The following is a 25,014-nucleotide window of genomic DNA, read 5'->3' as shown; positions in this document are numbered from 1 at the left end:
CCTGGTATGGCAACTACACCGCCCACAACCGCAAAGCTCTCCAGAGGGTGGTGCAGTCTGCCCAACACATTACCGGGGACAAACTTCCCGCCCTCCTGGACACCTACAGCACCCAATGCCATAGGAAGGCCAAAAATATCATCAAGGCCATCAACCACCTAAGCCACTGCCTGTTCACCCCGCTATCATCCAAAATGCGAGGTCAGTACAGGTACATCAAAGCTGGGACCGAGAGACTGAAAAACAGCTTCTACTTCAAGGCCATCAGGCTGCTAAACCGCCATCTCCAGCACATCAGAGGCTGCTGCCTATAGACATAGATTAGGAATCACTGGCCACTTCAAGGAAATGAAACATTAGCCACTTTAATAATGTCTCCATATCTTGCATTACTCATCTCATATGTGTAAACTGTACTGTATACTAATCTACAGTATCTTAGTCACTTTAATTGTTTGTAAATATTGCATCACCCATCATATGTATATACTATATTCTATACTATGCCAATGTATCTTCGTCCAATGCTGCTCTGACATATATGTATATATTCTTAATCCATTCCTTACGTAGATTAACATCTATTTTGGGTACATGTTGTGAAACTGTTAGATATTACTGCACTGTCGGAGCTCGAAACACAAGCATTTCGCTACACCCGCAATAACATCTGCTGAACACGTATATATGACCAGTGAAATTTGATTTGATTTGTAGTCCATGTGGGATTTAATGACTTTAGGAATGTTAGCTCGGAATGTCTGAAACAGGATTTGGAAGAATTTATTGAGTCTCTGCTGGATACCAAAAAACTTTCTACCATTTCTGGCCCTGTGCTCTCGCTGGGTCAAGGTAGTGAACGTTTTAGCAAGCTATTAGCACTTCACAACTGGCTACGTGACTACTGCAGCTCCTTAGGTTTAGCTTTTGTAGACAACTTTGGCACCTTTTGGAAGCGGAGGATGCTCTATAAGGAGGACGGGATCCACCCTAATCATTTGGGTGCCTGGATCCTGTCCAAAAAATACAAGGCAGCGCTGAGGCAATGACTGATCAAATCAAGCTCCTCAAAGGTATTTACTCCCATTAAATCGCAGCGATTTCATTCCGCCACAGCTTCCCATAGGTGTATTGTAAATAGTAATTCTGTGCTTGTTAATAAAATTTTCATTCATAGCTCTGTTAGCTCCTGTAAGGAACCCAATTTTGTTATCTCCACCTATGCTATTTATAGCTTTATATCAAGCTATCATTTTGCTACATGTGCTTATAAGCATAGGTGTATTGTCAACAGCAATCATGTGTACATTTATCTGAATTCCACTATTAGCTCTGCAACTTTGTATCCAATCTGGAAACCTGTTGTGGCTAACTTATGCAGTTATATTGACTCTTGTGTCGCCATTAATGCTCCTGCTGTTTGCAAATCTCGCAGAGGGCTTGAACGTTTACATATAAATGTGTGTACGAAGCCTGATGTCTAAACTGGACTTTCTGGATATCTGGGTGCATGACACAAGCACAGATGTTCTGGTTATCTCAGAGACTAGGCTGAATAATTTGATTATGGTAAGTACGTTACCATTGCGGACTAGAACATTTTCAGATGTGATAGACAAAAAAAGGTTCCTATTTATGTAAGATCTTCTCTTGTGGCATCATGCTCTCTTAGCATCTCTGTCCCCAAAATATGTAAGCTGTTGGTTATAAAAGTGTCCATAAGCCAAAATATGCACATATTTATTGCTGCGGTCTACCCCAGCTGCTTTGGCGGAGGTTGGTGAGATTATTTCTGATTATTTAAAACATTTCTGGTATCTGAACTGGTTGTGTTAGGAGATCTAAATCTTGATTGGATTACACATGCCTCAGATCAGTTGAAGAATGTCCATCTTGAGTATAACTTGACTCAGCTGATAAAGAAATCCACTCGGATTATTGTGAAAAACCTAGAAAACTCCTCATTGATTGACCTCATCCTGACTAACCATCCTCATAAGTAGTTGGCTAGTGGTGTTTTTGCAAATGATATCGGCGACCACTGCACTATTGCTTGGATTAGAAATACCAAATTGAAAAACTCTAACCCTCGTATAATTGTGAAGATGTTTTTTTCCATTCTCCCCCAGGCGTTCCTTCATGATCTTTATTATTCAGAGCTTTTTTCTACTAGCTGCATACTGTTTGACACTTGAATTTTTATCATCCAGTTTTACCTCTCTGGATGATAAACATGCCACTTTCAAGTGACTCAGATGCAAAAACCCGAACTAACCCATGCTACTCTCCTGTACTCTCAGACCTCTTGATAAGAAATTAAGCCTGGGCCGAGGCTAGACAAACTGGCTCGTTAGCTGATTGGCAGCTATTTAGGCAATTGAGAAATAGGACAGGAGGCAGAGGCGAGGTTCGACTTCAAACAAGGAAGCGAAATAGAATCCATCGTTCTATATTGTGGTAGGATGCTGGACTGTGGTCGACATGGATGATAGTTCTGATGGTACGGGTGGGGATGATGAAAGTCATGGACCTGGATGGTCTGTGGTGAAAAGTAAAAGAAAAAAGAATGGCCCTGCTATAAGCGCTGCTGGCAGCATTGGCAGTTCTTGTGTTGAGACCGTGAAGAGGGTGAAGGTAGTGAAAAGCCCTACTATAAGCCCTGCTGGCAGCAGTGGCAGTTCTAGTGTTTAGACCGTGAAGGTAGTGAAAGGCCCTGCTATAAGCGCTGCAGACAGCAGTGGTAGTTCTAGTGTTGAGACCGTGAAGGTAGTGAAAGGCCCTGCTATAAGCGCTGCAGACAGCAGTGGCAGTTCTAGTGTTGAGACCGTGAAGGTAGTGAAAGGCACTGCTATAAGCCCTGCAGACAGCAGTGGCAGTTCTAGTGTTGAGACCGTGAAGGTAGTGAAAGGCCCTGCTATAAGCGCTGCAGACAGCAGTGGCAGTTCTAGTGTTGAGACCGTGAAGGTAGTGAAAGGCCCTGCTATAAGCACTGCAGACGGCAGTGGCAGTTCTAGTGTTGAGACCGTGAAGCGGGTGAAGGTAGTGAAAGGCCCTGCTATAAGCGCTGCTGGCAGCATTGGCAGTTCTAGTGTTGAGACCGTGAAGGTAGTGAAAGGCCCTGCTATAAGCGCTGCAGACAGCAGTGGCAGTTCTAGTGTTGAGACCGTGAAGGTAGTGAAAGGCCCTGCTATAAGCGCTGCAGACAGCAGTGGCAGTTCTAGTGTTGAGACCGTGAAGGTAGTGAAAGGCCCTGCTATAAGCGCTGCAGACGGCAGTGGCAGTTCTAGTGTTGAGACCGTGAAGGTAGTGAAAGGCCCTGCTATAAGCGCTGCAGACGGCAGTTCTAGTGTTGAGACCGTGAAGGTAGTGAAAGGCCCTGCTATAAGCGCTGCAGACGGCAGTGGCAGTTCTAGTGTTGAGACCGTGAAGGTAGTGAAAGGCCCTGCTATAAGCGCTGCAGACGGCAGTGGCAGTTCTAGTGTTGAGACCGTGAAGCGGGTGAAGGTAGTGAAAGGCCCTGCTATAAGCGCTGCTGGCAGCATTGGCAGTTCTAGTGTTGAGACCGTGAAGGTAGTGAAAGGCCCTGCTATAAGCGCTGCAGACAGCAGTGGCAGTTCTAGTGTTGAGACCGTGAAGGTAGTGAAAGGCCCTGCTATAAGCGCTGCAGACAGCAGTGGCAGTTCTAGTGTTGAGACCGTGAAGGTAGTGAAAGGCCCTGCTATAAGCGCTGCAGACAGCAGTGGCAGTTCTAGTGTTGAGACCGTGAAGGTAGTGAAAGGCCCTCCTATAAGCGCTGCAGACGGCAGTGGCAGTTCTAGTGTTGAGACCGTGAAGGTAGTGAAAGGCCCTGCTATAAGCGCTGTAGACGGCAGTGGCAGTTCTAGTGTTGAGACCGTGAAGGTAGTGAAAGGCCATGCTATAAGCGCTGCAGACGGCAGTGGCAGTTCTAGTGTTGAGACCGTGAAGGTAGTGAAAGGCCCTGCTATAAGCGCTGCAGACGGCAGTGGCAGTTCTAGTGTTGAGACCGTGAAGGTAGTGAAAGGCCCTGCTATAAGCGCTGCAGACGGCAGTGGCAGTTCTAGTGTTGAGACCGTGAAGGTAGTGAAAGGCCCTGCTATAAGCGCTGCAGACGGCAGTGGCAGTTCTAGTGTTGAGACCGTGAAGGTAGTGAAAGGCCCTGCTATAAGCGCTGCAGACGGCAGTGGCAGTTCTAGTGTTGAGACAGTGAAGAGGGTGAAGGTAGTGAAAAACAAAAGTAATGATGTGTCGGAGTGGAAAGTCGTAATCATGTTTGATGTGACCACAGGGTCTCATCTACACCCTATTCGATTAACCAATGCTGTTAAGAAAGAGAGAGGGGAAGTCACATTAGCCCGGTTCATTGGTAATGGTATGCTGTTATTATTTTGTGCTGACTATGTTCAGCAAGGGAAGATTCTGGAAAAAAAAACTCTCATGGGGAAGAAAATCACAAGTCATTTCCCTGGAACTTCGGCTAAGCTGAGGTTCCACTATTTAATTCTGGGGTTCCACTATCTATGTCCATAGATAATATTAAAGAAAATGTAGAGGGGGGCATATCGTTATATAACTGTCAGAGCTGAATATGAATGTGTGATGACTGAAGTGTGTGCTGCTTGTGTGTTTGCCAATTCACGGGCTTGTTTTAGGAGGCGAGGTGCGGGCTGTATTTGCGAACTCATTGTGGTTTATAGCTAATTTTTTGTAAATTCCTGTTAATAGAGACACGGATGCCCAATTAGCCTAGCTAGCCTGTAGTCACACACCAATACGACAGAGAGAAAACGGAGGACTTTCTCATACACTATACGAGCGGGAGATGACCATCTCGCAAGGTGGTGCTGTAGAAGCAAGTAGTAAATTGCGGGGCAGTGAGCCAAACACCTGTCAACAAGTTGAGAGAGGTAGAAGGGGCATTCTCTTACCAACGAACAGTGTGGAGTGAACAATACAGCATGTCAGATCACTAATCTGCGTGCCAGTTATGATTATTTTTATATGCACATTTTCGTGGAAAAGTTTAATTTAAATAATAACGTTTTCGTTTCTCAATCATTGTCACGGGGCAAATCATCAAAATCTGAATAAAGTTACAATTCAACTAATGCGAGAGCACCAGCCTCTGCCAAAATATTTCAAATTTTGTGTTACAGCAGTCTGAATTGAACATTTATTCAATTGATTTATTTTCTCACCCATCTACACACAATACACCATAATGACAAAGTGAAAACTTGTTTTTCAAAAATGTTGCTAATTTACTTAAAATGAAATACAGAAATATCTAATTTACTGAAGTATTCACACCCCTGAGGTAATACTTTGTAGAACCACCTTTGGAAATGATTACAGCTGTGAGTCTTTCTGGGTAAATCTCTAAGAGCTTTCCACACCTGGATTGTGCAACATTTGCCCATTTATTCTTTTCAGAATTCTTCAAGCTCTGTCAAGTTGGTTGATGATCATTGCTATGCACATTTTTATTCCTGAACTTGCCATAACAAAGAGGTTGAATACTTATTGACTCAACACATTTTAGCTTTTCATTTTTAATTAACTTTGACATTATGGGGTATTCTGTGTAGACCAGTGGCAAAAACTCTAAATTGTATACATTTTTTATTCTGGCTGTAACACTGCAAAATGTGGAAAAAGTCAAGGGGTGTGAATACTTTCTGAAAAAGCACTGTAGGCCTAAAGCCAACAAATAAAAACAGTAGAAAACATACTGATGAAAATTCAGGTTCTTTCAATCGCATTTATCTCTCTACTTTGTCTGTCTGCCTCCCTTTCTATTTGTCTTGACTTGAGCTATCACTAGTGAAGTGCAATATTGTATAAAATCAATCAGCATGGGTCTGGCCTGAAGCTGTCCCTAGAGAACTTGCAACATTGTATCAACTAGCCTATTCCGGTTCCTCAGAGTTTCTCTGCCAGTGGGTTCAGGACAGACAGCTGTTTTTTTAATGACATTTCCATTGGATATATGGGATAATCAGATCATGATATTTTGCTCTTTCACACCGAGGCTTGGTGATTATCGAGGCCGGGAGAGTGTTGGAAAGAATACTCAAATACTGTGAGGAACTATTATTAATTGCAATGGAGGTAAGAAAAATGGACTTTGCTGACTTTTTCAGTGAGGTGAAGAAAAAAATGACAGAGAAGCTCAGCTTATTAGTGGTGGACATGGTGAGTTAAGACGATCAGAAATGAGATATCCCTAAATGGGCACTTTCCTACATTTACATGCAGCAGGCCAGGTAGGCCTACTTCTATGTGTTCTCAGCGGTATGCTCCCTTAACGAGAAACCAGGAACATGCTCATTGCTTACATGGAGCACTCAAAACAAAAGACAATGAAAAAATGTTTTTAAAAACTTGTAAATCATGGTTATGAAATAAATCAATACTTGCAAGTGTGGCAGGTTGTGAACTCTGCAAACAACGTTTCCACTCCAATAATGAGAGAAGTAGGTAAATGACTGTAATTAATACTTTCAACAAATGACACTGACTCTTATCAAACTAGGTACTGCCATTATTTGTATATTACTAATCAGCAGGTCTTATTATTTTATATCATGCCTATTAATGAGTGCATTTTAATCACGTGTGCTGTGTGTTGTTTACAACAATTGACTTTTACTTAAATTCTGACATTCTGACATTTGTGAATGTCAGAATGTGAAATTTGTGTGAAATGTAATTGCATGAACTATTTGCTTGCTTGCATGGTGTGCTGTGATTCCCCAGATTGGTATGGACTACATTAGGGATGGCCAACTGGTGGCCCGCGGTTTTGAAGGCCCTTGGATCAATTCTCCCCCTCAAAACAGAGGTAGAATAGTAGAATACACAAGTTGCAATTTCAAATTTTTGTTGTGCTTCAACAGTTTTTCTCTTGTTATGTCAGTCATTGATAGTCACTCAATTAGCCCATGTCAGCTAACAGTTTTTTAATTGTCAAATTCGTCTAGTGGTCAGCTATCCAAATGTATTGTAACCAAGGTTGAATTAGAGCCCAGGGAGAACCCATTGATTTTCTTCGTCAATCTCACTCAGATCATATAAAAAACTGCAAGCATTTCTCTCCACCCTATGGCACAATTTTATTTATTTATTTCACCTTTATTTAACCAGGTAGGTCAGTTGAGAACAAGTTCTCATTTACAACTGCGACCTGGCCAAGATAAAGCAAAGCAGTGCGACAAAAACAACAGAGTTACACATAGGATAAACAAACGTACAGTCAATAACACAATAGAAAAATCTGTATAGAGTGTGTGCAAATGAAGTAAGGAGGTACAGCAAAAAAATAGGCCTATAGTGGCAAAGTAATTACAATTTAGCAATTTACACTGGAGTGATAGATGTGCAGATGAGGTTGTGCAAGTAGAAATACTGGTGTGCACAAGAGCAGAAAAACAAAAATAAATATGGGGATGAGGAAGGTAGTTGGTAGGATGGGCTATTTACAGATGGGCTGTGTACAGCTGCAGCGATTGGTAAGCTGCTCTGACAGCTGACGCTTAAAGTTAGTGAGGAAGATATAAGTCTCCAGTTTCAGTGATTTTTGCAATTCATTCCAGTCATCAGCAGTAGAGAACTTGAAGGAAAGGCGGCCAAAGAGGTGTTGGATTTGGGGATGACCAGTGAAATATACCTGCAGGAGCGCGTGCTACGGGTGGGTGTTGTGATGGTGACCAGTGAGCTAAGATAAGGCGGAGCTTTATAGATGACCTGGAGCCAGTGGGTTTGGCGACGAATATGTAGCGAGGACCAGGCAACTAGAGCATACAGGTCGCAGTGGTGGGTAGTATAAGGGGCTTTGGTGACAAAAAGGATGGCACTGTGATAGACTGCATCCAGTTTGTTGAGTAGAGTGTTGGAAGCTATTTTGTAAATGACATCACCGAAGTCAAGGATCGGTAGAATAGTCAGTTTTACGAGGGTATGTTTGGCAGCATGAGTGAAGGAGGCTTTGTTGCGAAATAGGAAGCCGATTCTAGATTTAACTTCGGATTGGAGATGGTTAATGTGAGTCTGGATGTGTAGAATTGCAGCAAAGCACCATCCTGATTCTCAATAGTGTTGTAAGCTACAGTAAGCATATTGGTCTATAGCTTTTTGTATGTTTAAAAACGCATGGTTAGTTCAGTGTGTTATAGATTCTAAAACACCCGTCCTGTAGAGTTTTCTTTTGACTTCCTTCATCGCAAAATGCAGGCCTACTTGTATGTTTGTGCTACCAACTATGGTAATACATAATGTCTTGCCAAAACAGGTAAAGTGATAAATGGACACATTTTCATCCCAATATACCGGTCTCTTATATGGACTCAATTAGCCCAGTACTTCCATATTTGTCCACTGGGTGGAGGGATCTTTGATATTATCAAATTGCTGCAACATGGTACATTGTACAGTATGTTGAAGTATGGTGAAACATGCGCAAGTAAGATCAAATAAATTATCAATATTTCAATATTTTATTTGGACAGGCAAGGAAGTACAGTAGGGCGAGCCAGGCCCCCTAAGGCCCGCCCTTAACTCTGGCCCTGACTGTAGATTATTACACTGTCACAGATTATCATGAAAAAGACACATTACTTATTCAAAATTTGTGAGAGGCAAAGGGAAAATAATAATAATTTGTGTCCACCACATTATTTTCTTCTTCATAACTCATTTGTGTCCAGAATGCGATTTTCTTCATAACGATTCCAATTTGGTTTGGCTAATGTTAGCTAGCTAGGTTAGCTTGGTGGCTAACATTAGCTAGGCTAGGGGTTACGGTTAGGGGTTACATTTAGGTAACATGCTAGCTAAGTAGTTAAAGGGTTAAGGTTAGGGCTAACTTATGTAACAGTACTGCTTCCTTCCCTCTCCTTGCCCCAACCAGGGATCCTCTGAACATATGAACAACTGCCTCTCACCTATTGCTCCACAAAAGCTGCAGCCCTTGCAGAGCAAGGGAAACAACTACTTCAAGGTCTCAGAGCGAGTGACGTCACTGATTGAAACATTAATAGCGTGCACCGCTAACGAGCTTGCCATTTCATACCCGTTAAGCTTACATGTTAGCAAAGTAGTTCAAAAGTAATAAGAAGTTGCAAAATTGCTAATTAGCTCAAATGCTAAAGTCAAATCAAAATCAAATCAAATGTATTTATATAGCCCTTCGTACATCAGCTGATATCTCAAAGTGCTGTCCACTTTGAAGTGGTCCATCATGTGATTCAAACATGCAATGTTTGAGTTGCTAGACCATTGCATTACACATCCGCCCATCCTCCCTGACCAACCTTGATTCTATCATTTTTGTCTTAAGTAACCTACTACCTTTATCTTTGATTAACCACTGCTCAGTCCCCAACAACTGGATGTTCCGGTTTTCTGGGGAAATGTAAAGAGAGCCTGTGACGCGACTTCCGCTTTTAGACATTATCAAGACGACAATCCATCCTAAATCCACCTCCACATTTACTGGATTGGTTGAACAGTGCAGAAGAGAACCTTCCCAGACAGTTTTTTGTTGTTGTTGCCATCAACACCATATGTTGGGAATCTAGTTTCAGCCGTTTCTTTTTCACATCCTACGTTAGGTTAATCTGTGATTGAAATGCACTGTATACACATTTGTGTGGTGGACACAAAAAATGTGTCTGTCACGAATTTTCAAAAGTAATTTGTCTATTGCATGATAATTTGTGATAGTGGGTTGTATCATTAGGCAACCAGCAGAATATGAATCATTCCTTTAAAAGTTCAGAGCTTGTTAAATGGCTTTATACTGTACAATCAATCAATCACGTTATGCTAACAGTGTGCAAGAGTAAATCTTACATAATGACACGTTTACATTGATTAGGTAAAATATTTAGTTTTGTCACTTAGTTGAAAGGGCTGTAGCTTTGTAGGGCAATAGAAAATAATATATTATCATGCATTAAACTTTATTTGTCCACGATCCCCTGTCCAAGTGCATTTTTGATGCCAAAGAATTATTGGGCCCAGCACGTAGAAATAAACATTGAAGATGAGAGATACAGTGCATCTTGGTTAAGTGTCAACCTGAGTGCTGCCCAGCTGTAAAATGTCAAATAGAGGCTGGCATAATTGAGGGTCAGAAAGCATTGGCAGTCCACCAATGCTTCCATTAAAAACGTCTGAAATAGCAAACCATTCCCACTGTACGAGGCCTACTAGCTACGGAAGAAAGTGTCCATAATTACAACTGAAGGATTTACTGTTGTTTGCATAGTGCTACTTTGCAAATCATACACAAATTACTTCCTTACTTATTGTTAACACTTTTAATACTAATATCTTCTCCCAATAGTTTAGAAATGGTGTATTATGTGGTTTAAAATCAAATCCACTGGACTAAACATATATTATTTAAAGCTCTTATGATGGTATTTAAACCCTCACGAGTAAAAAAAAAAACGAATTACTCCAGATTAATTGGCACGTGTTTACGTTTCAAAGTGTGTTCTGCATGTAGGCTACACATTATATAATGTACCTCTGAAATCTTCTGTCCACACTGGTAATCGGCTAGATATGCATTCATAAAGCCTTTAGAACAGCCTACATAGGACATTAACCAATCATATGGTATAGTACACACAACACAATAAAAAGCTCATCAAATAATGTTGTAATTACACCAATGGTTAATAACTTATTACAAAAGTGTAATAGCCTACGACTGGTGGGCTAACTATTAGAATAGCTATTCTCTGCGGTGGAGATACAGAATAGTTGTGCGCAAGCAAGTTGTGCGCAACCTATGGAAAGGAGAACTATTCTCAGAAAACACGAGATAAACTATCGAGATGTGTTCTTCACGGATTTATGGGCAGTATCGTTAGACGTTGGCGTAGCTCTACTCAGGGCTATATCAGAATGACGCATGTTGCGCTTCGGTTGATGGCAATATTGAATTATAGTTCCATGTAGGAAGTAATCCAATATTCCCTAACGTCATGAATCAGTAGAAAATATTTTAATTAAAGTCTGTGTCAATAAACGATTAGTGTATGATAAAGTAGCACGGTGGACCGCTCACCGTCAAGAGTGTAGGAGCGCGCGCAGGTTGCACCTGCAAGTCGCCTCATTGTTTTAGCATCAAGTCCCATGAAGATGGAAGACATATTTGGAATCCTAACTCTCCGCTCGTGTTAGTGAGTGCAATTATGTTTTAGATAGGTTCTGGATCGAATATGCAAGTTCCTCTATCACTGTTATTGCGCATGATTCTGCGGCTCTTGTACAACTTCACGCTCCAACTCACCTTGAAACAGGACTCGTCTGGTATTCTGGCAGTGCCTCCAGAGCGACAGTGGGGAAACCAATCCACGCCCCAAACCCTCCCAAACTCACCAATAAAAATAATGCGGAGGCGGATCTAATAGCTAAATTGTCATCTTGGTTTCATGTTAGATTTGCCATCTAGACCCGTCTGCTCTCCTCTCAGTGTTGCAGGTGCTCTGTCTAAGCGAGAGAGGATGCGAAAGGAGTGCAGGGGAGGGATAGAGAGAAGGAAAGCGCCGGTGAAAAAGTCAGCAGTATGGTGCAGGGCATGATATCAACAGCAGCAGATAGCGCGTTTATTGACCTGGGGGCTCCGCAATGAAAGGTTTCTTGCAAGGGACACTTTGAGATATGATGAGGTTTCTTTCTGGTTGGCAATAGTACTATGATTTGGTATGTGGTCACTTTGATAGCAAGTGTATTCAGCACCCGAGGAACGGCAGCTCAAGGTGAGTTGAAGTGCAATATTTTATACTGCTTGCTGATTAAGTTTTATTGTGGAAATGTTTAAAAGGGCATATGGCTTTCAGAATGATTGGTTGTTTGCCTGTCGTAAATGTTGTCCACAAGTAATTTAACAGAAGTACGAAAATTGAGATGATTAAATTGGATATTCAATGTGTTTGAAGTGCTTGCACCTGTTTCGAAGTGTCATGTTGCAAAATGGTCTCAGAGTATTTACTATTATTCTGTACGTAAATACAAGACACTCCATTTAGTATGATATGTTACGTTTGGTTGAATGATGAGACGAGCACAAATTAGGAGGAAAAGTAATACAAATGATTTTAATTATGAATAGCCACTCCATGTCCAGTATCTAAATTAGGATAATGGGGGTGGATAATAAGAAATTAACAGCACTAATCATGATATACATCACTAATATATCTAATAATATGGTTTGGGCATGGATTGTCATGCTGCTATAAATTTGATTAACCCTCTTTAGGTAGCTGCAGAGGCGCATGCAAAGCACCATCCTGATTCTCAATAGTGTTGTAAGCTACAGTAAGCATATTGACTGGTCTATAGCTTTTTGTATGTTTAAAAACGCATGGTTAGTTCAGTGTGTTATAGATTCTAAAACACCCGTCCTGTAGAGTTTTCTTTTGACTTCCTTCATCGCAAAATGCAGGCCTACTATGTTTGTGCTACCAACTATGGTAATACATAATGTCTTGCCAAAACAGGTAAAGTGATAAATGGACACATTTTCATCCCAATATACCGGTCTCTTATATGGACTCAATTAGCCCAGTACTTCCATATTTGTCCACTGGGTGGAGGGATCTTTGATATTATCAAATTGCTGCAACATGGTACATTGTACAGTATGTTGAAGTATGGTGAAACATGCGCAAGTAAGTTTATACTCCATATATCCATTGACAGTTGACAGTTCATTTTTGGTTTAATAATCAAGAGGTTCAGTTTACTTTGACAGTTAGCCTTTCCTGCTGTGTAGATAGTTACACGTAGCCTACAGCATTCATTACAATAGTAGTATATCTTCCTTTCACATGTAGTCCCATTCAATGCAGTATCAGCCAGGCAGGCAGCAGATGGTTGTCATTGCCAAGAAGACGAGGACAGTACAGTGAGTGACGCTGTGCTGCTGGTGTTATATGCCTCTGGGCGACTGAGGACTGACTGTCTGTCACCTTGCTCTGCCTCTCCTGCGCTCCTCTGCATATGTTTCCCGTCTCGGCGTTACAGACAGACAGTCACTGAGCTCTAGAGCTTTACACACTCACATACACACATACACACCAGCAGAAGCTGGCTGTACTACGTTCTTCTGCCCGAACGCTCTATCTCAAGCTGTCAGCTGGCAAACGCCACCCTCGACTCTGGCCAGCGATAACCCTGGACACAAGTTCTCTCTTTCTGCCCCCCCGTTAATCTGTTACTCTCTCCCCGTCTTAAGTCTCATCTACTGTCTTTCTGTCTGCTCCTCTCTCTGTCTGTGCATCCTCTTCCCCCCCACACACACACACCCTCCATCTCTCCCCCGTTCTTTGGTCAGGTGCTTTCTCTAAGTTATCTTCCTCTCTGCCTCACTCGCTTCCTCTGTCTGTCTGTCTCTCCTTCCACCCATTTCCCTAGCTCTCCACACCAACTCAACCCCCCCCACCACCATTTAGGTTGGCTGTCTCTAAGCAATATGGGATGACAGAGTGGGGGGGGTGGGAGCATGGAGAGCGTTGTTAATGGTGGCCTGGAGGGGTGCATGGCAATCGGCTGCTAGTATCCACACTCCACTTGTTACATCCCCCACATAGCCCCCCTGAGGGAATAGTGAGTCTTTAACCATGATATGAGCATATGCCCACTAACAGGATGGCGCTCTCCCCCCGTAAAACTGATTATGATTAAGCTGTGAGTTAAATGCCACTCTGGTGCTCCACCATAATGCACATGGCACAGGTGCAGAGTGGCCAGGTTGTGTTGGGTCAAGGGGCGGGTTGGAACATCACTTGCCCCCCAGGATCGTTTCTCGTGTGTGTGTGTGTGTGTATGTGCATGTATTTGTGCTTGCGTGAGTGGGCTATATGTCTTGCGTGTGTGCAGACCGGGGATGGTAAAGAGTGTAAACACACAGGAAGAGATTTAGTTAAAGGCAGAATGTTAGAGATTTCAGTCCCTAATACTTTTACTGCCTCACAGGGCCATTACAAAAAAAAAATACTTCAGTGGTATGTATACACATTGCAAAAGAGGAGATTGGAGAGAGTGGGCGACTGTTGATGACCTCACAGAAACCTTAAGACTAGTTACTAATGAACCAAAAATAGGAATGCTGAGACAGCCAATTTTAAAGCAATCGATTTCATTGTGAGGGTTCGGTATAAGGTGTGTATGTGTCTGTGTGAGTGAGCGCGTGAGATTGGTACAACTTTATAAATGCAGACAGATAATATGGTTCGTTTGACATGGTGTCGCTAAAATTCATTATGCAAGAAATGGTGGTGGAAATGCCTTTATGTGCAAATATTTATATAACCATCATATGGAAGTAAACTAGGTGTCATATGATAATAGTCAGTGTGTGGTCCTCCCACTATGACTCGGAAAAGCATGCAGTTTATTGGACAGTAATTACATTTTGGACAGTAGTTACACATAATGGAAACAGGTAATATATATAATAATTCAATGTGACAGATTTACTTAATTTACTTGTTTTGTTCGAACACTTGAATTGAGAAATAATCATTAGAAATAATTATGCAGAAATAATTCATGTTTCGAACACAACTGGGTCAAATACCTCCAAAATGAATCAATTACTCCTTTGCAATATATATCAAGGGTCTTATTCTGATGACATGATGATCGATACTTGGCTGCTGTATGACAAATACAAATAATCTTGCTATTTTGTCCATAATAATCTCATCATGTTGTAGGCTAGCCGCACTGTATATGTGAGCTGTTGGCTAGAGCGCATGTACCAAGACCAGAGTGGGCACAATCGCTGTATGATGCAACTTTTTTGTGACAAAACCATCAGTACAGTTGAAACTGGGGTTCCATCACATTTAACTTGTATCGGTACATGGTAATTGAACTGCAAAAGTTATTTTTATGTGCACTACGTCATCACGCACAGACTTTTAACAAGTCAATTTTATGGAAACACCTCTGGTGGGAAAATGCGCACATTGTTTTTATGCGTATTTTAGAATATCGCATGAAAATCGGTCATAAATTGGATGGAAATCCAGCTAGTTAGAGTGAATTTGTGTTTGCATGTATGATGTGTCCATATGTGTGTGTGTAAGGTGTGTGCATATAGGGCATTCCTAACACTGCTGACAGGTTTTAATCATGACATGGATATTCAAGTGACATGGTCACTTGGTGTTCCACATACACACAACAAATCACATAGCATATGTTGTATTTCATACGAAAGTGGTTGCTCCACTAAATGTTTTGCGATTATGCTGCGGTACTTAGAGGTAATTTGTGGTTTAATATGGTACCCTGTGTCACCACTTCATTGCTCCAGACCAGCGTAAGGGCGAGTTAGAGCACTGATTATGCTTTTGGATCCTACTGTGTCTCTAACTGATAATGAATGGGTGACATAAACCTAAAAAGAAACTGATAATTGTGCACGACTTCAGTATTACTTATTAAAACTGTTGTTACACTAAGTTTTTTATTATTTTATTTTGTAAGGATCATTTTGATCTTACTATAGTAGTGTAGCCCACTCCCGACCGGTCATGTTGTACAGTGCCTAGGTGGCGCAAGAGTCTAAGACACTGCATAGCTGCATAGCAAGCTGTGTTGCTACAGATGCTGGTTCAATACCTGTGCTGGCCTTGACTGGAAGACTTGTGAGATGACTGTAGGTTTTTGGTTTCTCTCCCTCTAAAAACAGAAATAAATACTGTGGGGAGAACAAGTATTTGATACACTGCCGATTTTGCAGGTTTTCCTACATACAAAGCATGTAGAGGTCTAATTTTTATCATAGGTACACTTCAACTGTGAGAGACGGAATCTAAAACAAAAATCCAGAAAATCACATTGTATTGATTTTTGTATGATTGTATGATTAAGTAATTCATTTGCATTTTATTGCATGTCATAAGTATTTGATACATCAGAAAAGCATAACTTAATATTTGGTACAGAAACCTTTGTTTGCAATTACAGAGATCATACCTTTCCTGTAGTTCTTGACCAGGTTTGCACACACTGCAGAAGGGATTTTGGCCCACTCCTCCATACAGACCTTCTTCAGATCCTTCAGGTTTCGGGACTGTCGCTGGGCAATACGGACTTTCAGCTCCCTCCAAAGATGTTCTATTGGGTTCAGGTCTGGAGACTGGCTAGGCCACTCCAGGACCTTGAGATGCTTCTTACGGAGGCACTCCTTAGTTGCCCTGGCTGTGTGTTTCGGGTCGTTGTCATGCTGGAAGACCCAGCCACGACCCATCTTCAATGCTCTTACTGAGGGAAGGAGGTTGTTGGCCAAGATCTCGCGATACATAGCCCCATCCATCCTCCCCTCAATATGGTGCAGTCGTCCTGTCCCCTTTGCAGAAAAGCATCCCCAAAGAATGATGTTTCCACCTCCATGCTTCACGGTTGGGATTGTGTTCTTGGGGTTGTACTCATCCTTCTTCTTCCTCCAAACACGGCGAGTGGAGTTTAGACCAAAAAGCTCTATTTTTGTCTCATCAGACCACATGACCTTCTCCCATTCCTCCTCTGGATCATCCAGATGGTCATTGGCAAACTTCAGACGGGCCTGGACATGCGCTGGCTTGAGCAGGGGGACCTTGTGTGTGCTGCAGGATTACAATCCATGACGGCGTAATGTGTTACTAATGGTTTTCTTTGAGACTGTGGTCCCAGCTCTCTTCAGGTCATTGACCAGGTCCTGCCGTGTAGTTCTGGGCTGATCCCTCACCTTCCTCATGATCATTGATGCCCCACGAGGTGAGATCTTGCATGGAGCCCCAGACCGAGGGTGATTGACCGTCATCTTGAACTTCTTCCATTTTCTAATAATTGCGCCAACAGTTGTTGCCTTCTCACCAAGCTGCTTGCCTATTGTCCTGTACCCCATCCCAGCCTTGTGCAGGTTTACAATATTAACCCTGATGTCCTTACACAGCTCTCTGGTCTTGGCCATTGTGGAGGGGTTGGAGTCTATTTGATTGAGTGTGTGGACAGGTGTCTTTTATACAGGCAACGAGTTCAAACAGGTGCAGTTAATACAGGTAATGAGTGGAGAACACGAGGGCTTCTTAAAGAAAAATTAACAGGTCTGTGAGGGCCGGAATTCTTACTGGTTGGTAGGTGATCAAATTATTATGTCATGCAATAAAATACTAATTAATTACTTAAAAATCATACAATGTGATTTTCTGGATTTTTGTTTTAGATTCCGTCTCTCACAGTTGAAGTGTACCTATGATAAAAAATTACAGACCTCTACATGCTTTGTAAGTAGGAAGCCTGCAAAATCGGCAGTTTTATCAAATACTTGTTCTCCCCACTGTAATTCTAATGAACAAACTGGCTTTATTTACAAATTAGTAACTATGTCTCACCCAAATCAAGTCAACATTTTTTTGTCACATCCACATGGTTAGCATTTGTTAATGCGAGTGTAGCGAAATGCTTGTGCTTCTAGTTCCGACAATGCAGTAATAACCAACGAGTAATCTAACCTAACAATTCCACAACTACTACCTTATACACACAAGTGTAAGGGGATAAAGAATATGCACATAAAGATATGAATGAGTGATGGTACAGAACAGCATAGAAAAGATGCAGTGGATGGTATCGAGTACAGTATATACATATGAGATGAGTAATGTAGGGTATGTAAACAAAGTGGCATAGTTTAAAGTGGCTTGTGATACATGCATTACATACAGATGCAGTAGATGATATAGAGTACAGTATATACAGTGGGGCAAAAAAGTATTTAGTCAGCCACCAATTGTGCAAGTTCTCCCACTTAAAAAGATGAGAGGCCTGTAATTTTCATCATAGGTACACTTCAACTATGACAGACAAAATGAGAAAAAAAATCCAGAAAATCACATTGTAGGATTTTTAATGAATTTATTTGCAAATTATGGTGGAAAATAAGTATTTGGTCACCTACAAACAAGCAAGATTTCGAAAAAAACGAAATAATCGAAATAAGCTATTATTATTCATTTAGAATTATATAAAAGCCCCTTGGATATTCTCACAGATATATCATTTAAACCAAATTTTGTTGCACTTCCACCCAGCTCCACGACCACGGGTAAAACCTTGTTGAGATGATCAATGTATTTGTTGCATTGTTGTATCTGCAATTTCTCGAGCCAAAACATCTTGGCCTCAAAAGTTTGGACACACCTAGTCATTCCAGGGTTTTTCTTTATTTTTACTATTTTCTACATTGTAGAATAATAGTGAAGACATCACAACTATGAAATAACACATATGGAAACAGTTAAGAACAAATTATCATTTACAAGGACAGGCTACTCCTTTCTACCCATCGGGGAATTGAATCCTGGTCTTCCGCGTGCCTACACGACATGGGGATTCTTTAGCTAAAAAGCCCAGCACTGTAGTCTACAACCGTCATGTTGAACAGCGCCATACTTTCCGTTCCATCCTATTGGAGACCCAGAGGGTTTCTTGGAATATAAACACCATAATATTAATCTAATTAATTAAGCAACATTTCTTAAAATCAGTCCCATATAAGTATGCTCTTACAAAAATAGGTTTTAAATTCTCTAGTACAGCCACTATTGAAGGCTATCAAATGCTTCTCAAAGATGCCCTCTTGTGGTCAAACTATCACTAACTAGCATTAATGGTACCAGTGGTTGGCATTTAATCTTAAGGATCGCCCCTTTTTTTATTTTAATTTTGCCTGAAATGACATACCCAAATCTAATTGCCTGTAAATCAGGCCCATTTGATACCATTTGTTACCATTTGAAAAGAAACACTGTGAAGTTCGTGGAAATGTGAAAGGAATGTAGGAGAATATAACACAATAGATCTGGTAAAAGATAATACAAAGAAAAAGAAAAAAAAACGTTATTTTGTATTTTCTTTGTACCTTCATCTTTGAAATGCAAGAGACAGGCCATAATGTATTATTCCAGCCCAGGTGAAGTTTATATTTTGGCCACTAGATGGCAGCAGTGTATGTGAAAAGTTTTAGACTGATCCAATGAACCATTTAGTTTCTGTTCAAAATGTTGCATCTTCACAAGGTCCTTTGCTGTTGTTCTGGGATTGATTTGCACTTTTCGCACCAAAGTACGTTCATCTCTAGGAGACAGAACGTGTCTCCTTCCTGAGCGGTATGATGGCTGCGTGGTCCCATGGTGTTTATACTTGCGTACTATTGTTTGTACAGATGAACGTGGTACCTTCACCTACTCTGGTACCTGATGCTCAACCTATTAGTATTATTATGTGGCCGGTGACACTTTGTTTCTTTTTCTTTAACCTGTTGCGACGAGCAAACCCGTATCCGGGAGCGTAATCATAGCCTCAAATGCATTAGCATAACGCAACGGACATAAATACCCCTATAAACTTTTCCTATTCATGAAAATCGCAAATAAAATGAAATATATTCAAACACAAGCTTTTAGCCTTTTATTAATAACACTAATGTCAGATTTTAAAAATATGCGTTACAGCCAACGCTAGACAAGCATTTGTGTAAGTTTATCATGGCATAATGCTATGCTAGGCTCTGCTGGCAGCAGGCAACATTTTCACGAAAATAAGAAAAGCAACCAAATTAAATAATTTACCTTTGAAGAACTTCGGATGCTTTCACTCAGGAGACTCCCAGTTAGATAGCAAATGTTCCTTTTTTCCAAAAATATTATTTTTGTAGGCGAAAAAGCTCCCGTTTCTTCACCATGCTTGGCTGAGAAATCTACCGAAAAATGCTACAACTATAACGCCAAACTTTTTTCAAAATTAGCTGCATAATATCGACAGAAACACGGCAAACGTTGTTTAGGATCCATCCTCAAGGTGTTTTTAACAAATATATTAGATAATATATCCGTCGAGGCAGTTGGTTTCTCATAAGAAGCGATTGGAAAAATGGCTACCTCAGTATTTTACGCAAGGTTTTCTGCGGGAGACACCATGTGACCACATGCCATATATGGTCCCTTACAGCCATTATTCAAGGGAAATACCTAAAAAGACGTCACAATGCTGTAGACACCTTGGGGAAAACGTGGAAAACGTAAGCACATTCGTAGCTCATTCACAGCCATATAAGGAGTCATTGGCATGAGGCGGTTAAAAAAAATGCGGCACTTCCTGGTTGGATTTTTATCTGGGTTTCGCCTGTAACATCAGTTCTGTGGCACTCACAGACAATATCTTTGCAGTTTTGGAATCGTCAGTGTCTTCTTTCCAAAGATGGCAATTATATACTTAGTCGAGCATCTTTTTGTGACAAAATATCTGGTTTAAAACGGGAAGTTTTTCATCCAAAAATGAAAATAGCGCCCCCTAAATCCAACTGGTTAAAGTCCAATATCTTGAAAACTTGACTGCTGACATCCAAAATATTTTAGGACTGTATCAACAGAGGACTTTTGAAAAAAATATCAAAAGTGTAGAAAATGTTTTTGGGAAACCGGTGCTCTGGCTTGGCGGTCGTACTTAGAAGTAGCTCTCGAAGAGTGAGGCCTTGGCCAGTATTTGAACCTGCATAAGTTCATAGGTTCTTCAATACCTTTTTGTAGAGATATTTTTGCACATGGTTCTTTATTATGCTACTATGCATCTAATGAGATGTATTTTCTGGTGAGTAGTTAACCAGTATGAGAAAGAAGTCCGTTATGGAGAGATGTGGGTCACTGCTTATAAAGATTTTCTTGAAATAGATCTTAAAAAGATGCTTAAGGAATTTGGTAGAGCATTAAGAGCATAGAGCAGTAACACATAAAGCTACTTTTCATCTTTCCTCTAGTTCATGGTTGTTTATGCTTGTTAGCATGATAATATGCTTTCGATAGAGTCCATGTCCCGCTAAAGGAAGTCCTTCACCCTGTTTGAGCTTGATGGGAAGTACAGTTGCAGCCTCCCCCCTCGCCCAGGGCAAATGCCATGCTCCATAAAAGTCACCAACCTTCAGACATCAATCAGCTGATATTTGGAATATGAACGATTGCCTCAGGTCCTAAGCCCCCTGGGATCCAGACTCCATTTTGGGTCACTGAGAGAAACCAGTTTCTATGGTTGAGGTGCCTTCTGGACCAACTGATGCTAGAGAGTACTGGTGAAAGATGCTCCAGATGAAGATGGGTGGGAGCCTTGTGGAACATCTTCAATTATGCATGATTCTACTCCACAGAGCTTTAGTGTAGTAGTAAGGTCAGTGTGTAATTATTTCAGTCTTGTCAACACTGAAAACCACCCAGTTCACATTTGCAACAAAGTAAATTGCTGTTTTATTCATGTTGCAGTGGTGGATAACACACACTATTTTATCTGTCTGTTTCCCCTCTCCATGTCTGCTGGACGTCTAACCATTTGGAGTAGAAAATTGCTAATTGACCGATAAGGTAGCACATGTAGCCCTGTCTCAGTGTTTCATGTTGTTACTATGATTTATATGATTAGCTATTGCTTTGTTGGAAGATGTCTTATGCAGACAGGGGTGCTAGGGCAACTTGTCAAACTGCCTCAAGGTCACGCAAGTGTCTTGTGTCTCAAATGACAAAGCTGTGGCATTAAATTTCTTAAAGATATATTGCACTTCAAACAATGGCTTTCCACAGCAAAAGAAGACAGGAATCCACATTTAGTTTTTAGTCTGGCAGATTAGTGGCTTCATGCATGCGTGCATGTGCTCAAGTGTTTGACGCCCCACCGCTTAAGTCTTTTGGGAAATGCTCAAGTCTGTACAGGGAAAAGGACTTCCTCACCTTGTAACTTCCTGCATGCCTTAAATTATGTATCAGCCAGGAGGGAAGGTGGAGTAGAGGAGTCTGGGTGCGCTGTTGTTTTTGTGTGGAGGGAGATGGGCGGGTAGTCTCTTGGCCCCGTGTACTGATCTCATGAAGGATGGAGACAGGAGCTGATAGTTGGGAGCCATTGATCGGCATGTTAATGCTATACTTGTCCTAATATGCATCGACAGGCCCACTCCACGGCCCACAAAAACCTGTGGTGGAATTGGACTTGGAGCCGCAGTTGCTACAGTACAGGCCTATTACCTGACTCGCAGTCGACTGAAAGTGTGTTTGTTTAGAGGAGCATTTGCGCTCTCATATGTTTGCGAAACATCTCCTCTTGTCGCAGTTCAGTCACATTTAAGCCGTCCAAGCTTGTAATCACTTGGGCCAAAGGCTGCAAAGGGAGAATACAGATCAGGCATATTGTCCAGAATATTAATTGTTGTGGCAAAGGCTTTGGCTTTTTCAAGGGTGAGAAGTCCCACACCCTGTTTCAACTAAGCGTCTTTCATGGCTTTTCAGTTCATTGACTGCTTGGCTGTTGATGACGTGAGTACTCTCCTCACAGCTGCTGAACTGCCCTGCCTTGATGGAGACAAGCTTGATGTGGGTTGCGAAACACCATGCACTGGTGGTTGGCCATCTTGCCTCTGCTGCAGTGATGCCTTTGAACTCATTTAAACTATGAAGTCACTACCCAGGCCCCCAGGGCCCCCATGGAGGGCCAGGTTGGTAAGGTAACGCTCCTCTATGACTGTGTTTGTTTGAGATCACACCAGCAGAGAGGGATTCTACAGTGGGGACTATGTATTAGGAGGACAAAATATAATATAACAGCCATGCCCTGCCAGGGTCCGTGGATTTTAGAGCGCTGTCGATTTCACATAGGTGAACATTGATTCGTTCTCTGTTGGTGCCATGGACCCAAGTGACAATTGTTTGCCTACCCAGTACCCAGTAATTGAGAGTCAGAGAAGTGCATGGATTAAAATGTTGTTATGTTCTCCATCAGAGATCAAATCAGTTTCATCACAGTCTTCTGTATTGCAATGTTTTATGGCATACATTACAGTTTATATGCGTTTAAATTTTCCATTCATTCCAATATGTTACATTAATTTCAATATGCCATTGATCAGTGCTAGATCCCCAGTAAAATGGCTGGTGAAAATTATTAATATTACCTGGCAGGAACAGCTGGGGTGAATTACACCCATTTGCTGATTAAGGCTATTGGAGGTAATGGAGCTGTACATCATATAGCAACGGCCTAATGATTAAGAGCGTTGGGCCAGTAACCAAAAGGCTGCTGGTTCAAATCCCTGAGCAGAATAGTTGAAAAATCTCTTGATGTGCCCTTGAGCAAGTTACTTGACTCTAATTGTTCCTGTAAGTCACTCTGGATAAGAGCATCTGCTAAATGACTAAAATGTAAATATACCTGAAATGTTTGTCCAGAAGTTGAAAGCCTAGTTCTCTGTAGTCTGATTGTCTGTCCCTCAGCCAAGTTCTTTGTCAATGATCTGCCGTATTGGATGAGGAGCATACTCTCCCCGGGTTGCGTGAATGTGACGGCTCAGTGTGTGCATCCAAGTTGTTTCTGTTGGTGTGTGCATATGACATGCGTGCATAGAAAATGTGTACGAGTGTGCATATGTGTTGGTATGTGCGGAAGTGGGTACATAGGTCTGTGTGCTGAGGGGTGACTGTTGTAGATTTGTTTGTCTGGCGTGCATGCACCTTTGTGAAGTGTGTGTGTATTAGAGCTTATGAGTGATGGTTCATATGCATCAATGCAATGAAAAGCCTCACAACTCCAAGCCTCCATTTGAATTTTGCAGAGGCTGGCATTTGCGGCAAATGCCGAAAAACACTTCCCCAAGCATGGCGGCCCACTAATTGACTGTAATCTACACCTCTTTGGCAGCGGCCACACCTATATCCAGGAGCATGTACTACTCGCCATCATACTGTACACGGAGTCCCACACACTATACTACCCGTTTTTGGGAGTATGTGCAGCCAAGCACCACCACTACCCCTAGCCCGGGGTTATCTGGCAGCTTGGGCCTGCTCTGCGGCAGCTGTCCACACGCAGAATAAGAAGATTAAGACATCTTATCCTCCATGCCCGCAGTTTGAGGGCCCTTGATTAGAATTCCACGCTAGTGTTCACTACCTAATTGGCCTGTGTGCTTCGTTTGCTCCGGGCTTTGGTTGTGGTGGTAACAAAATTGTGAAGTGCGGTAGAACAAAACTGCATTCCATGGCAATCCTATTTTAGAAACATCTTGCGATGTCCTGTCTGTGCACAAACTTGTGTTAATATATTGATGTTGGAGGGAGCTTTGTTTCACATTACAATTAGACACCTGTTGATCTTAGGCCAGTGTCTCCCCCCAAAAAATGATATCAGGGGCTAGTGGGCTTTGGTGGTCTGCCATTGGTGACCTTTTGAATTTAAACTAATACTTGAGAACTGGTTATTGATGTACTAGAACTATCTGATAGACCAGTCTGAAACGCCCCACAGAACACTATGGTACAGGTCTATGGACAAGGGGGTTTAGAAACAATAATAATTTAAAATAAATATATATAGAGTACCAGTCAAAGTTTGGACACACCTACTCATTCAAGGGTTTTTGTTTATTTGTACTATTTTCTACATTGTAGAATAATAGTGAAGACATCAAAACTATGAAAGAACACATATGGAATCATGTAGTAACCAAAAAAAGTGTTCAGCAAATCAAAATATATTTAAAATGTTAGATTCTTCAAAGTAGCCACCCTTTGCCTTGATGACAGCTTTGCACTCTCTTGGCATTCTCTCAACCAGCTTCACCTGGAATGCTTTTCTAACAGTCTTGAAGGAGTTCCCACATATGCTGAGCACTTGTTTGCTGCTTCTGCTTCACTCTGCGGTCCAACTCATCCCAAGCCATCTCAATTGGGTTGAGTTGGGGTGATTGTGGAGGCCAGGTCATCTGATGCAGCACTCCATCACTCTCCTTCTTGGTCAAATAGCCCTTACACAGCCTGGAGGTGTGTTGGGTAATTGTCCTGTTGAAAAACAAATGATAGTCCCACTAAGCACAAACCAGATGGGATGGCGTATCCCTGCAGAATGCTGTGGTAGCCATGCTTGTTAACACTTTTTTGCTTACTACATGATGAG

The 25,014-nt window shown here is 41.6% G+C and overlaps 2 protein-coding genes across 2 annotated transcripts in view; both read left to right on the top strand.

Moving 5' to 3' along the window:
- Positions 1 to 2,481: 2,481 nt before the first annotated feature.
- Positions 2,482 to 4,333, top strand: LOC115136282 (uncharacterized). The gene is made up of 3 exons (XM_065023384.1): positions 2,482 to 2,500; positions 2,732 to 4,239; positions 4,307 to 4,333. The coding sequence occupies exons 1-3, from the start codon at positions 2,482 to 2,484 to the stop codon at positions 4,331 to 4,333; spliced, it is 1,554 nt and encodes a 517-aa protein (XP_064879456.1).
- Positions 4,334 to 11,522: 7,189 nt separating this feature from the next.
- Positions 11,523 to 25,014, top strand: part of LOC115136006 (protein turtle homolog B-like) — a 208,455-nt gene continuing 194,963 nt past the window's right edge. Inside the window, 1 exon segment of the mRNA XM_065023750.1 lies at positions 11,523 to 11,792. Coding sequence (XP_064879822.1) covers positions 11,729 to 11,792 — 64 coding nt within the window. The 5' untranslated portion in view covers positions 11,523 to 11,728.

Source organism: Oncorhynchus nerka, linkage group LG10, assembly GCF_034236695.1.
Source record: "Oncorhynchus nerka isolate Pitt River linkage group LG10, Oner_Uvic_2.0, whole genome shotgun sequence".
Lineage (NCBI taxonomy): Eukaryota > Metazoa > Chordata > Actinopteri > Salmoniformes > Salmonidae > Oncorhynchus > Oncorhynchus nerka.
This window is presented reverse-complemented; position numbering and strand designations above follow the sequence as displayed.